The following is a 12,110-nucleotide window of genomic DNA, read 5'->3' as shown; positions in this document are numbered from 1 at the left end:
CTAAATTTGGACTGAAGAGAATGAACAGCATCTGTAGGGAAACAAAGATGCATTCAAATAAATCACCAAACTCGCAATGCTAAAGATCCAGCACACAACGGTACCAGTTTGGGAGAAGTTTAAAAAGTTGCAGGCTCAGTGCAAGTTTAAAACGAACAATGAACAATCGTGCTGAGAGCCTGAGAAATGATAGATGGTGTTGAATCATCATCCCTCTGTTAGTCAGAGATCACTGAGAGAACACTAGAGTAACCATGGCTGCTACAGTCGGTGAGTTAACTTGTTTGCTACATAACGTTTACATATAAACCCCTTAAAATATAATGCAAAATATTGTATATAATATCTAACATATGTGAGAGATGACACATTAAATGCATCATGTTTATTTTCTTAATTTTGCGAAAAGCACAACATTCTGATTTTATTGATAGTGGAAAAAAACAAACTTGACACTTAAAAATTTTAAATAATGTATAAATAATATCTGTATGTCCAAAATCAGCAGATTAATCTAAGTCTCTTTGTGGAGGGATTGAGAAATAAAGAGTTTGCCTCGCCTTACAGTTAAAGTGCACCTATTTCATTGCAAAAAACAATGTTATTTTGTGTATTTAGTATAAAACAATGTGTTCGCGTGGTTTATGGTTAAAAAAACACATTATTGTTCACATGCCATACATTTTTGTAGCTCCAGATTTCCCTCTCTTCCCGAAACGCATTGATTGTGTACAAAACTCATAGACAGTTCTTTTTATTATGCTTGTTGTATGATGATGCGATCTAACTCCTGTCTCCTGTCAGATTGAAGTGACTTCCTCCTCACATGTAATGTGTTATTGATATTTTGGCAGTACATAGGTGAGATTTTTGCTATATTAAAGTCTCTGAGGATAATATTAAGGTAGTCCGGGTGTTGCAGCGCAGCCCTCACGCACACTTGTGCATGAAATTCACACTTGCACATTGGCAGGCAGTTTAATGCACGACTGAGAGAGTGTGAAACGCTGACGAACAGGCCTACACTTTTGACTTAAAGGAAAACCACCATTTTTCAATATTTTACTATGCTCTTACCTCAACTTGGACAAATCAATACATACTGTAACTATCTTTTTTCAATGCATGGAGGAAGAGCACTTAGTTTGCAGCATTTCAACCTCAGCGTGCAGTAACATCTTCACAGGACTGATGATGTTACTGCGCCAGAGGTCGAAGTGCTGCAAACTAAGTGCTCTTCCGCCATACAATATAGTTCTAATTTTTATCCACTTAAAAATCACCACGTTTTATTTTGTGCCACCATACTTACTCGTGTAACTACTCATGTAACAGTCTTTAAATAGGGAAGACATGTAAGTGTTTGGTGGCTTCTAAATTCTTCCCTGTTTAGATCCTAAGGAATAAATGGGACTAGGCTAAATGCTAACACATTCATGACACGCTGTGCAAAGATGAAGTCCACATATTGAAAAAAGATGGGTATGTATTCATTCATCTAAGTTGAGGTAAGAACATAGTAAAATATTGAAAAACTGTGGTGTTTTACTATAAAGGCCCTTTAACACATGACGCGGCAAGTGGTGGAATCAACACACAGTTGCTGATTTCTTTTTAGCTTTGTGCAGTTGAAGCCTTGTTTACACTTTTGCAATTTGCATGGCTCTACTCTACGGTGTGAACCTGCTGAACCTGCGGGCTCCTCAGTAAACCTACAAGACTTTTATGCTTGACATGCTCTCCGTTGTATAATTCTGTAAATGACAGAGGGCGGCTCGTGAGTAATTGTTCTCAAAACCATCAAAAAGCAGTGATGAGAGGAAGTAGTTTGCCAAATAATTTGTCAAACACTTGTCTCGTTAGAAATTTGTAAATATGTGGATTTCTTCACATATAAACTGATTAGGTTGTGGGTCATTTTGACGACACATGAAAAAGTTTTTATGATTTTTTTTATAAAACATCACTTTACTTGAATGGGTGTTCATAAGGCTGACATGAGACGTGTCATGAATATGAAAGATTTTATGAACGTTTATGACTACTGTCATTAAGTGTCATTTGTTCAATTATGTCATTTTTATTGCAAAGATGACAGTGTTTGAGATGTCTTTGTTATGACAACTTGACATTACCAAGACAACATAACTGACCACTTTTTACCAGTGATACAAATTGAATATGTCATTAAAATGTCATTAAGTGTTAATACTCTGTTAAATAGCTTTATAACAGCATCATGAATATTCTTCAGTTCATAATGTTTATTTGACCGAGTATTAATAATATTTGACATAGTAGTAACACTTAATGACATTTAAATCACAGTTTAATGTAATGTTAACCCACAAAGGTAGTTTCTTAAGTTTGATAATTATTGTTTATGATTTATAACCAGTTGTGTTGTATTGGTTTATGTCAAGTTGTCATAACAAAGATAACTCAAACAATGAGGTATGTAAAATAAACGAAAGTTTCTAAGCAGTTGCACACATCTAAATGTTTTTTGGCATTCAGAAATGTATTTATTATTTATTATTTATTTCCATGTATTTATGCCCATCTCTGCTTGTGCAGGAATGTAAACACTCACTAGAATAAACGAGGAAAACTTGCGTGGGGAGTAAAAAGGTTGCAGTTAATGAAGAGCGCTTCTGAATCAGGGCAGCACATCTTTCTTTATGATATTATGTCGTTGATGTAAAAACATGTCCTGCCGTCTCTTTTTTTTCCTGATAATTCTCCGAAGTGGTCCACTCTGACCAGCTTTAAGGGTAAATGCAACATGCTGTCAGGTATTGCTTCGCTCAACCAGGTCTCCGAAAAGCACAATGCAGCAGAGTTTGTGTATGTGAGTATTTGAAGTTTGTCTGTTTTGTTAGGCAAAGAGTGTAGATTTGTCAGATGAATACTAAGAAAGCACCATTCTGAAGCTGAACCTGGAGTCATTTATACAGCCCCGCTACGCATCCAACTATAATGGCCCTTCAAATTCTGCTTTGTCAAATGCAAGATAATATAAAAACCATTTATATTTCTCTGCAGTTTTTTCCATATGTCCTGTTGCTGGTGGCAGTATCAGCGTACGTACCAGCTTTGTTTTGGAGGTTTACGGGAGCTCCTGTACTATCTTCTGATTTAACCTTTATAATGGAAGAACTGGACCGCTCTTACAACAAAGCAATAATACTGGCTAAACGTCTTCACACTGCAGAAGCACTGGATTCAGAGTCCGCTCGAGTAGAATCTCACAGGTAGGAAGCAAACATGCACACAATAGAGAAATATGCACACAATAGAGTAAATGCCAGTATTCCTCAGTTTTAAAACTGTAGTTAGATAAGCTACAAGCTACTTATCCGTAAAAGTAGTTAAAACTACAGCCAAGCTACCTATCTGAAAGGTATTTAGCTACACTACTAGTTTGATTAAAAAGTAGGTAGCTACATTAAAACTACTTAGATTTTACTACTTTTACTTTACAAATAATTAAATATATCTGTTAATGAAGAATGTTTTAAGAAAGGTTTTGGGGTTTAAACAATGTAATGCAATACAATTAAGAGTTCAATATTGTTTAAATTTGTGAACTACACATTATAGGGAAGGGCACGAGTACTCGATTGCTCGAGTACTCGAACGTGGCATCGATGATCGATCACGAAAACGATGATCATGTGGGTTTATTTATTGTGGACATGGCGGCATTTGGATGTCTGGTTAGTGTTACAAGCGCATGTGGTAGTAAAGACTGGGTCTGGAGATGCGTGTTTGAAGTCGTGTCGAGCTAGGCAGACCGACGTATGACATCAGTAACATTACCATGCGTGATTAAAAAACAAACGGATAATTCCGCGTGACCGCGCCGCGGCAGCCTGCCGATCCGGTGAAGCCGGCCACACCTCACTTCACTGAGGCACTATGGTTTAAAAGGATGTCGTGATTTTTGGAAATACAGTCAGTCAGGTGCAAAATGTACAGCGCCGTCAAAAGTTCAATGGGTTATCATCTCATATTTAAACATCAAATGTCAAGAGATACCAGAGAGCCATACGAGCATTAACATTACATCTTGACTGAGGTAAGAGACAACACGACACAGCTAATCACTAAAATGATAGCAAAACACTTAAAGCTGCTTAATGTTATGAAGCTTGAGCTTTGACTGGACGTGTTTAAAGTGCGCTGTTTATGATGCACATTCACAAAGGAAGTTAAACTTCCTTTTTTTAGATAACTTAGTTGAAAACTTAGTTGAAGTCTTGCATTTCATGCAGATAGATGCACGTTGTACATTTATGTTGTATAAAGGCTTAATATTATGCAGAGTTTGTCATATTGAAAGCGCTTCGGTTTGTGTTTAACCCTTTAGTTTCACTTCATCACGCAGCTTTTCCTGTTAGAGGTTTCTGTTAAAAACATTTAATTCATAAAAAATCTAGTATGTGTTTATTGTTCTGTCATAGTTTCTTGAAAAATTAAGATTTATTTGAGTGTTTTTAATAAAAATATTTTCATTTTCACCATGACGTGATTGCCCCAGCCCCAGTTAATCGAGTACTCGTTCATCAGACCTATCGATTAATCGAAATGAAAAAATGACATAAATGCACATCCCTACTACACAATACATATTTATCTCAAAATTGTGTTAGCAAAATTGCCAATGAATAGGCATAAAAATAAAAAAGGAGAGCAAAAATTTTTTTATTTCAGCTCTTTTATAATAATAATAATGAATCGTTGTTAATAATTATTATAAACAAACTAAGGTATGTAATTAAATCATTGGTTTGATTAACGTATAATAAGTATAATATAAGTTATATTTGGATTTCTTTTTTTGTTTGATTGACAGATGCTAAAGCAGTGGCACAAACACAATGTTGAGTTTTTTAGGTTTGTTACAAAACTGTGTCAGGATAGATAGAATTTTGGAATAATAGAAAACATGGATTCATCACTGAACTTCAAATAGAAATTTATATTTGATATAGAAGCCATAAAGCGGGATAATTCATTTTTAAAATTGCTATTATTTACTTGTATGTGCATGAAGTTTTAGACGCAGACAGACAAATCTTTGATTTGCACAGAATACATACGAACGTGTAAGCTTTACAGCTGTTTCTTTATGAGACATGAATTTGGAAAATGAATTTATTGACATGAATTTAACTATTGTATAGGCCAGTGGTTTTCAAACTGGGGGCCGGGGCCCCCAGGGGGGCCGCGAGATGGTGCCAGGGGGGCCCCAGTTTTATGACATTTTATGAAATACATTAATTTATTATGAATTCTGTTTAATTAAACCTAAAAAAATAAGGCTACTAACCAAAAGCACTACTTTTTTGTATAATTTAATGTTTTTTTTATTAAAATGTTGAGTTTTAGAACAGTTTTTTGTCACATATTTTCTTTGGGGGGCCGCGAAGGAATGCACCTTACATAAGGGGGGCCGCATGGCGAAAAAGTTTGGGAACCACTGGTATAGGCTACACCATTTTAAAAGAACTGAACGGTCAGTTCACGGAAACTGAAGGTCAAGCTACATTTTGTTAAGTTAGTAGGGTTGGTACTTATAGTTAACTACAGTACTGCTCAACACTGGTTTTCCTGAAATATGTGAAATAATAATAAATGGCAGTCCTTCTTGAAATAATTAAGATGTCTTTGGGTTTACATAGGTTCACACAGGTAACAATATGTAGTGTTGGATTCCCAGTGAGCACACAGTAACAAAGTCCCAAAAGTTACTTTACTGCGGCTGCTTCTTTTATTAAAGTAAACATTAAACAAACAGAAAACAAAGGCATGCCATGCGTTATCAGCACTCAAATAATAGTTTCACAAAACCACGTCCCCCTCGCCACACACACATACTGAAAATAAAATGTGTACACTAAATGCAGGGTGAGTCACTTTGAATAAAAACATCAATGTAAATTTTAAACGGACAGTGGAGTAACAGACATCCCTGCAGCCCCGGTGGTCTGGGGCAGGGGCGGATTGGCCATCTGGAGTACCGGGACATTTCCCGGTGGCCTGGCAGTCCTTCTGGCCTGCCTGCTGTGTAGTCAGCTCAGCTTGACATGTGATAGGCAATTGTGGACCTCGCAATGTAAAAATGCCACTACAGACCCATTGCCTATGGCTATATCTGACAATCGTGCAAAAAAGAGAAAGCGTAAACGTAAAGGATGAGCAGAGAGCAGAAAAAAACCTGGCCACAGATGCAGCGAGATGCTGCAAAATCACAGGGAGCAGGTTGGTCAAAATTACCAGTTAAAGCACGCATCTTTAGTTATTGCCTAATACTGGTGCTGCTGCTGCAAGTTTCAGGGGCCACGTTGCTTTGTGTACAGTTGTTACAGAAGAAACATCTATATTTCTGTAATGAAAGTTCCAAGCAGATAATGAATTTGCATTATAAATAAGTAGGGCTGTCACTTTTCGTTGGAAAATCGATTGCACAATCGATCGGACCAACCAAAAAAAGTTTCGAAAAAGAAAATAGGCAATCGATTTTAACCAAATATGTACACTTTTAATTTTAAAAGAATTAAACAGTTAAAAATATAGATGTAACAAAACTCACAAACAAGAAGAAAAAGAAAATAAAGAATTCCGAATGTGCAGTAGGTGTGCGAAAGCTATACAGAAAATACCCAACAATTTTACGCACCTATAGTTTCACGCTTTCAATCGCTGCATCTAGTATTTTGCAAAGAAAATGGAGGACAAAGTCAATAAACCTGTGCAACACGAGAGAGCGTCGAAATTGTGACCTTACAGGAGATGATGAGTTATGACAAGGAGCCACCATTGCGAGCTGACAGCGACCCGCTTTTGTGATGGAAGATTGGCAGTACGCAATACACAACTGGCAACGAAGTACCCGAGTTTCCCTGGGACATCAGTGCTGTCGGAGTGCGTCTTCTCAACAGATGGACATATGTGACCTGATCCAGCAAAATGAGTCACAGTGACCCAAATTTCAAAATTGAGATTTTGGTATCAGTGGAAAGAGGAGATAATAAGCTTTCAAATGATATCCTAGTCAAAGTCATACCTTGAATGGTTTTAAATATATAGACATTTGAATTAAGGTTGTCTGTCTTCTTTTTCCAACTGAAAACCTGAGAAAAACGCCTTTAAAGTTTTTTGCCCCTTTTTTGTAGATATCTTTCAAAATCCATTGCATTTTTAAAGGGATAAACAATTTATTTTACAGCTTAATTTGACCAAAGACATTAATATAAATGCTATTTCAGTAAACCAAGAAACAAGCTTATAAATCAAACAGAATGATGTTTATTGAAAATGTGAAGTAACAGAAAGGTTTCTGTGATGGTTGGGGTTTGAGTTAGGGGAAGGGAATAGAACATGGAAACCAGAATGTGTGTGTGTGTGTGTGTGTGTGTGTGTGTGTGTGTGTGTGCGTGTTCGCGTGTGCGCGCGCGCAGGTGTGAGAGAAAATGAGAGAGACAGAGAGACAAGCAAAAAGAAAACAAATAATGCTTGCCTATGCAATCATATCTTTGTGTAGGCTAGTTAACAATAACAGTGTAAACAATTCAAAAAGGAGTTAAATAGGAGAGTAGTGCTGCGAGACTGACAAGAGGATGGCTGGACCAATCAGGTGCCCCGGGGTTTCCCATTGACAAACGATCAGCGTTTATGAATATTTCTGATTGGCTCTAAAACAACGTGTAACACCATATTTGGAGAGATAGTGACGTTTCAGGGGATCCCCGGAATGCTCGGAGGTGACGAGAGTATTTGAGAAAAGCAATTTCCAGCGGATTAAGTAAAACTGTTTCAACTTTAATAGTCATTTAAACACCTTTACTCAATTATTTGGACTACGAAACTTTGGGAGATTATGTTTTAATGTCTGTTCTTTGAAATTAGCTAAAAATATTTTTTTTGATAATTTCATTGTTTTTCCACATTATCGGCTCATATCTTAAAATAGAACGTTGCGACTTCCGACTCATTTCGCCAGATCGGGTCACATATAGTGAATGAAAAGCGCTCTGCTCTTGACCCCTAAAATGTTGATTGACTTGTTTTCCTGACCAATAATTTGTAATGGCCTAGTCTTTTTGCGCATTTCATTATGCCTGCCTAGTGCCGCCTAAGTGTCGGTAAACGTTTAATTAAAAAATACACAGCATGTTCTCAACTTCAAGTAAGTCTATTTAAAGTTTCATTTTTGAACAGTTGTTTGAAATGGATCGAATCATTATTTAAAATAATTTTTGAATTGCCTAAATCATAAAAGCAGCCGGTTAAAGCCTGCAGTAATGTTTTTCATTTATGGCAGCAGTCCACTCTGCATATTTTTTTAGAGAATGTTGCACTACTGTTGCTGTTTTTTATTCTGCACGAAACCTTAATGACAATGAATAAGAAATATTGCTGACTTGTGCTTTTCAGGCGCTCTCTTTACATTTGTCTGTTATTTGGCGTTGAAAATGGAAAATGGTCTTTTTTAGACATGGAAAATCGATTTTACAATCGATTCAATGAACACTTATATATTAAAAATCGAAAATGATTTTTTCACAAAAGTGACAGACCTATAAATAGGTTCCGCTGTTTTCGTGTAAACCACAGCCCAAGACCAAGTCTTAAAATGGGAAGTTTAGCATTTTATAAAACCTTGTTTTATGAAAACTGTATAATTTCACCTTTTAATTTGCAGGTCTTTAAAAGGTCTTTAAAAAGTCTCATATTTGATTTTAAAAATCCTTGCTTACCACAAAAGGCCGCAATATTAAACATACACAGCAAGTTTGTCTGATGGCAAAAAGCATGACTGTCCTTTTTGTGCGACATCTTATGGCGCTTTTCCATTGCATAGTACCCCACGGTTTTGTTTAGTTTGGGTCGGGTCAGCTTACTTTTGGGAGCTTTTCCATTGGGTGCAGTACGTAGTACCCGATACTTTTTTTCGTACCACCTCGGTTGGGGTTTCAAGCGACCCGAGCTGATACCAAACGTGACGCGAAAACACAGTAGGTCACTGATTGGTCTGATAGAAGCGTCATCGCTATAATGTAAATATTAGCTTTAGCTTACTGCTAGCCTGCGCTGTCTCGAGCAAACATCTGTGTTCTGTTTCCCAACACCCTTTTAGCGATGAAAAACATCCACAGGTTGAGAATCCGGGACACCATAACAGTTTTTTCCAGACTTGCAGTTTGTGGCGGCACATTCGCGACGTGCACGTCCGCATTATATATGCTTTAATGCAACTTGAATTAGGCTCAGCAGAGCGCCGTCGACTGACGCCACGGGTCGGGTGTTTGAACAGAAACTGTCATGTGAGACAGAGGTAACGTTAGTGATGAGCGCGATGTGCAAACATCTATTTGTGGTGGCCAATTTTAATTTTGTGGAGCTGAGAAATAAATAAATGTATGGGAATGTATAAGGACGCTCTCACTTGTATGATGTCACAGCAGTAGGCAGCGTAAATATAACGACACGCCTATAATACCTCCCACTGCGAAGTGATACTAAACTCAATGGAAAAGCTAACCACGCCAAAGTGAGGTGAGCTGACCCGAACCAAACTAAACTAAACCATGGGGTACTATGCAATGGAAAAGCGCCATTACTCAGAGCCGATCGGCCCTATACGCGTACTACGCAGACTGCATAGGGCCCCGCAAATTACGTAAGGCCCCGCCTCCTCCTGCCTCGTTTTACAGCGCGTGTTACTGTTTACTGAGAGGACAATATGAAGCAATATGAAAAAAGTTAAACGCGAGAACGGCAATCAGGTAAACTTGTGTTCTCTTCAAGTTTGATGTCATGTCAGCTAGAGCAAACAGTAAAGTTAAGTTGATGTGATGTGATTCTGTCTCTCTCTATCTGACTTGCTAAATTAGCTGTGTAGTGTTGCCAGTGCATCTCTTAGGCTGTCTGTTACACAACAATTTTTGCGTGAATATTCGAGTGAATAAATGCCCAAGGGCAACTGTGTTTATAAACGACAGCTCGATAACGCGCCGCGTGTGAGTTTGCGTTCATATGCGCGTGCAATCGTGCATGAAATGACATGCGCGCTTTCCAGCAGTAACATCTGTGTGGAGACCATAACAAAAATAGCGTGAGAACACTTCTAAATGACAACGTTAATGCAATATGGAAACCAATGGATTTACATTGGAATGGGTATAATGTCAATGATAAGGTCAAAATGAATGCACATCCCTCAGTAAATAATAACCATCAGGGATCAAGTATTGCTCTTATGCATACTATAAACAGTTATACGGTATGGCAAGCCATTTTAGCTTTTATACATTCACATGATATGGATTTTTGAAATCAAGAATTCAGTTTTCACTACTTAAAATATAAATATTATATTTATGTGATTTATAGTAGTAACCATATTTTGTATGTAGTACAGAGGTGGGCACAAATACATCAAAAACAATTTTGTTACAAACTACAAATACTGGCTCATGAAATGTAACAAAATATAAATACAAAATACTGATGTGAAAACTGTATTTAAATAAAATACAAGTAATTAGTATTTTGAAAATACAAAAATACTCCCACAATAATCTTAAGTCTTTTTTTATAACGTTACTGCAGAAAATGTTGGGGATAGGCTAATTCAAGTGGAAAAAATAACAGACCGAGAATTTTCGTCACAAAATCAAAATTCCATTTTAATCATAATATATATGATTAATCATATTAATCATAATATGTTTGGGTTTGTCTCTACTGCCCTGACCTTACTGCCTTTTCCATAGCAGAATCACGCTGCTGAATTGAAATAGTAACCATGTCTGTGTAGTGAGAGCAGTGGGGTGTCAAGTGTAAATGTGTGGCAAAGCTCACGGGTCATGGCTCACGGCCCGGTTCAGGTACCATGGCTCACGGGTCAGGTAGGAGGGCCCCTTAGCAGAATTTTGCTTAGGGCCCCAGGGAGATCAGGATCGGCTCTGATCTTACTAACCAGTTAAGTGAGCGCACCTTCAACTGAGTAAGCATTGATTTTTTTTATGCATTTCCAATATTCAGTACAATATACAGCTTCCTTGGCCACCTTCTCAAAAAACATTCAGGTTATCTGGAGGTTTTTTAAATAAAATGTAAGACTTTTTAAAGAGCTTTTAAAGAACTGCAAATTAAAAGGTTAACCCTGGTTTTATTACAGTTAAAACTAAAAAACTGTAGTAAAACCATGATAACCACAAAATAACCATGGTTTTGCTGATCAAAATGGTAATCAATGGTATGGTTATGGTGCACATCCACAAAACTTAGTCTTGCATTTTTGGCAGATACAGTAGATGCACGTTACATAATACGTTTATGTTGTATCAAGGCTTAATATTATGTAGAGTGAGTCATATAGAAATCACTTCAGTTTGTGTTTATTAACCCTTTGGTTTCACTTCATCACGCAGCTATTTCTGTTAGAGGTTTCTGTTTAAAAAAATTTAATTCATTAATAATATAGTATGTGTTTTCAAAGTTTCTTCAAAATTAAGTTTTATTTGAGTATTTTTAATAAAAAAATAAATTTAAATTTTCATCATGATGCCTACAAACCCCTTTGACTGCCCTGCCCCAATCAATCGAGTATCACATTATTCAGACCTATGGATTAATCAAAATGAAAAAATTACATACGTGCACTTCCTTATTGAATAACCCCCAAGTTGTACAAAATATAGTCATTAATCAAGCCAAAAATTGCTAAATTACCCCACAACCTACCATTTACATTTTTAAAGGATAGTTCTCTCAAAAAATCTGTCATCATTTACTCACCCCCATGGTGTACTACACCTGTATGAGTATCTTTATTCTGTTGAACACAAATTGAGATATTTTGATAAATGATGGTAAGTACACATTTGGTGATACACATTGACTTCCATAGTAGGAATAACAAATACTATCAAAAGTCAGTGGGTACCATCAACTGTGTGCTTACCATTATTTATCAAAATATTTCAGTTTGTGTGTTACTGAATATAGAAATTCAAAAAGGTTTTGAATAACAGAAGGGTGAGTAAATAATGACAACATTTTTGGGTGAACCATCCCTGTAATGCGTAATTTGAGAA

At 36.8% G+C, this 12,110-nt stretch overlaps 1 protein-coding gene across 1 annotated transcript in view; it reads left to right on the top strand.

Moving 5' to 3' along the window:
- The window catches only part of panx1a (pannexin 1a), a 79,167-nt gene that overhangs the window by 43,317 nt on the left and 23,740 nt on the right, over positions 1 to 12,110 (top strand). Inside the window, exon 3 of the mRNA XM_065271185.2 lies at positions 3,046 to 3,254. Within this exon, the coding sequence (XP_065127257.2) occupies positions 3,046 to 3,254 (209 nt within the window). The remainder of the gene's footprint in view (positions 1 to 3,045; positions 3,255 to 12,110) is intronic.

The sequence above is a fragment of the Paramisgurnus dabryanus genome, chromosome 8, assembly GCF_030506205.2.
Source record: "Paramisgurnus dabryanus chromosome 8, PD_genome_1.1, whole genome shotgun sequence".
Classification (NCBI taxonomy): Eukaryota; Metazoa; Chordata; class Actinopteri; order Cypriniformes; family Cobitidae; genus Paramisgurnus; species Paramisgurnus dabryanus.
The sequence above is the reverse complement of the archived record's forward strand: the minus strand, read 5'-3'. Positions and strand labels throughout refer to the sequence as shown.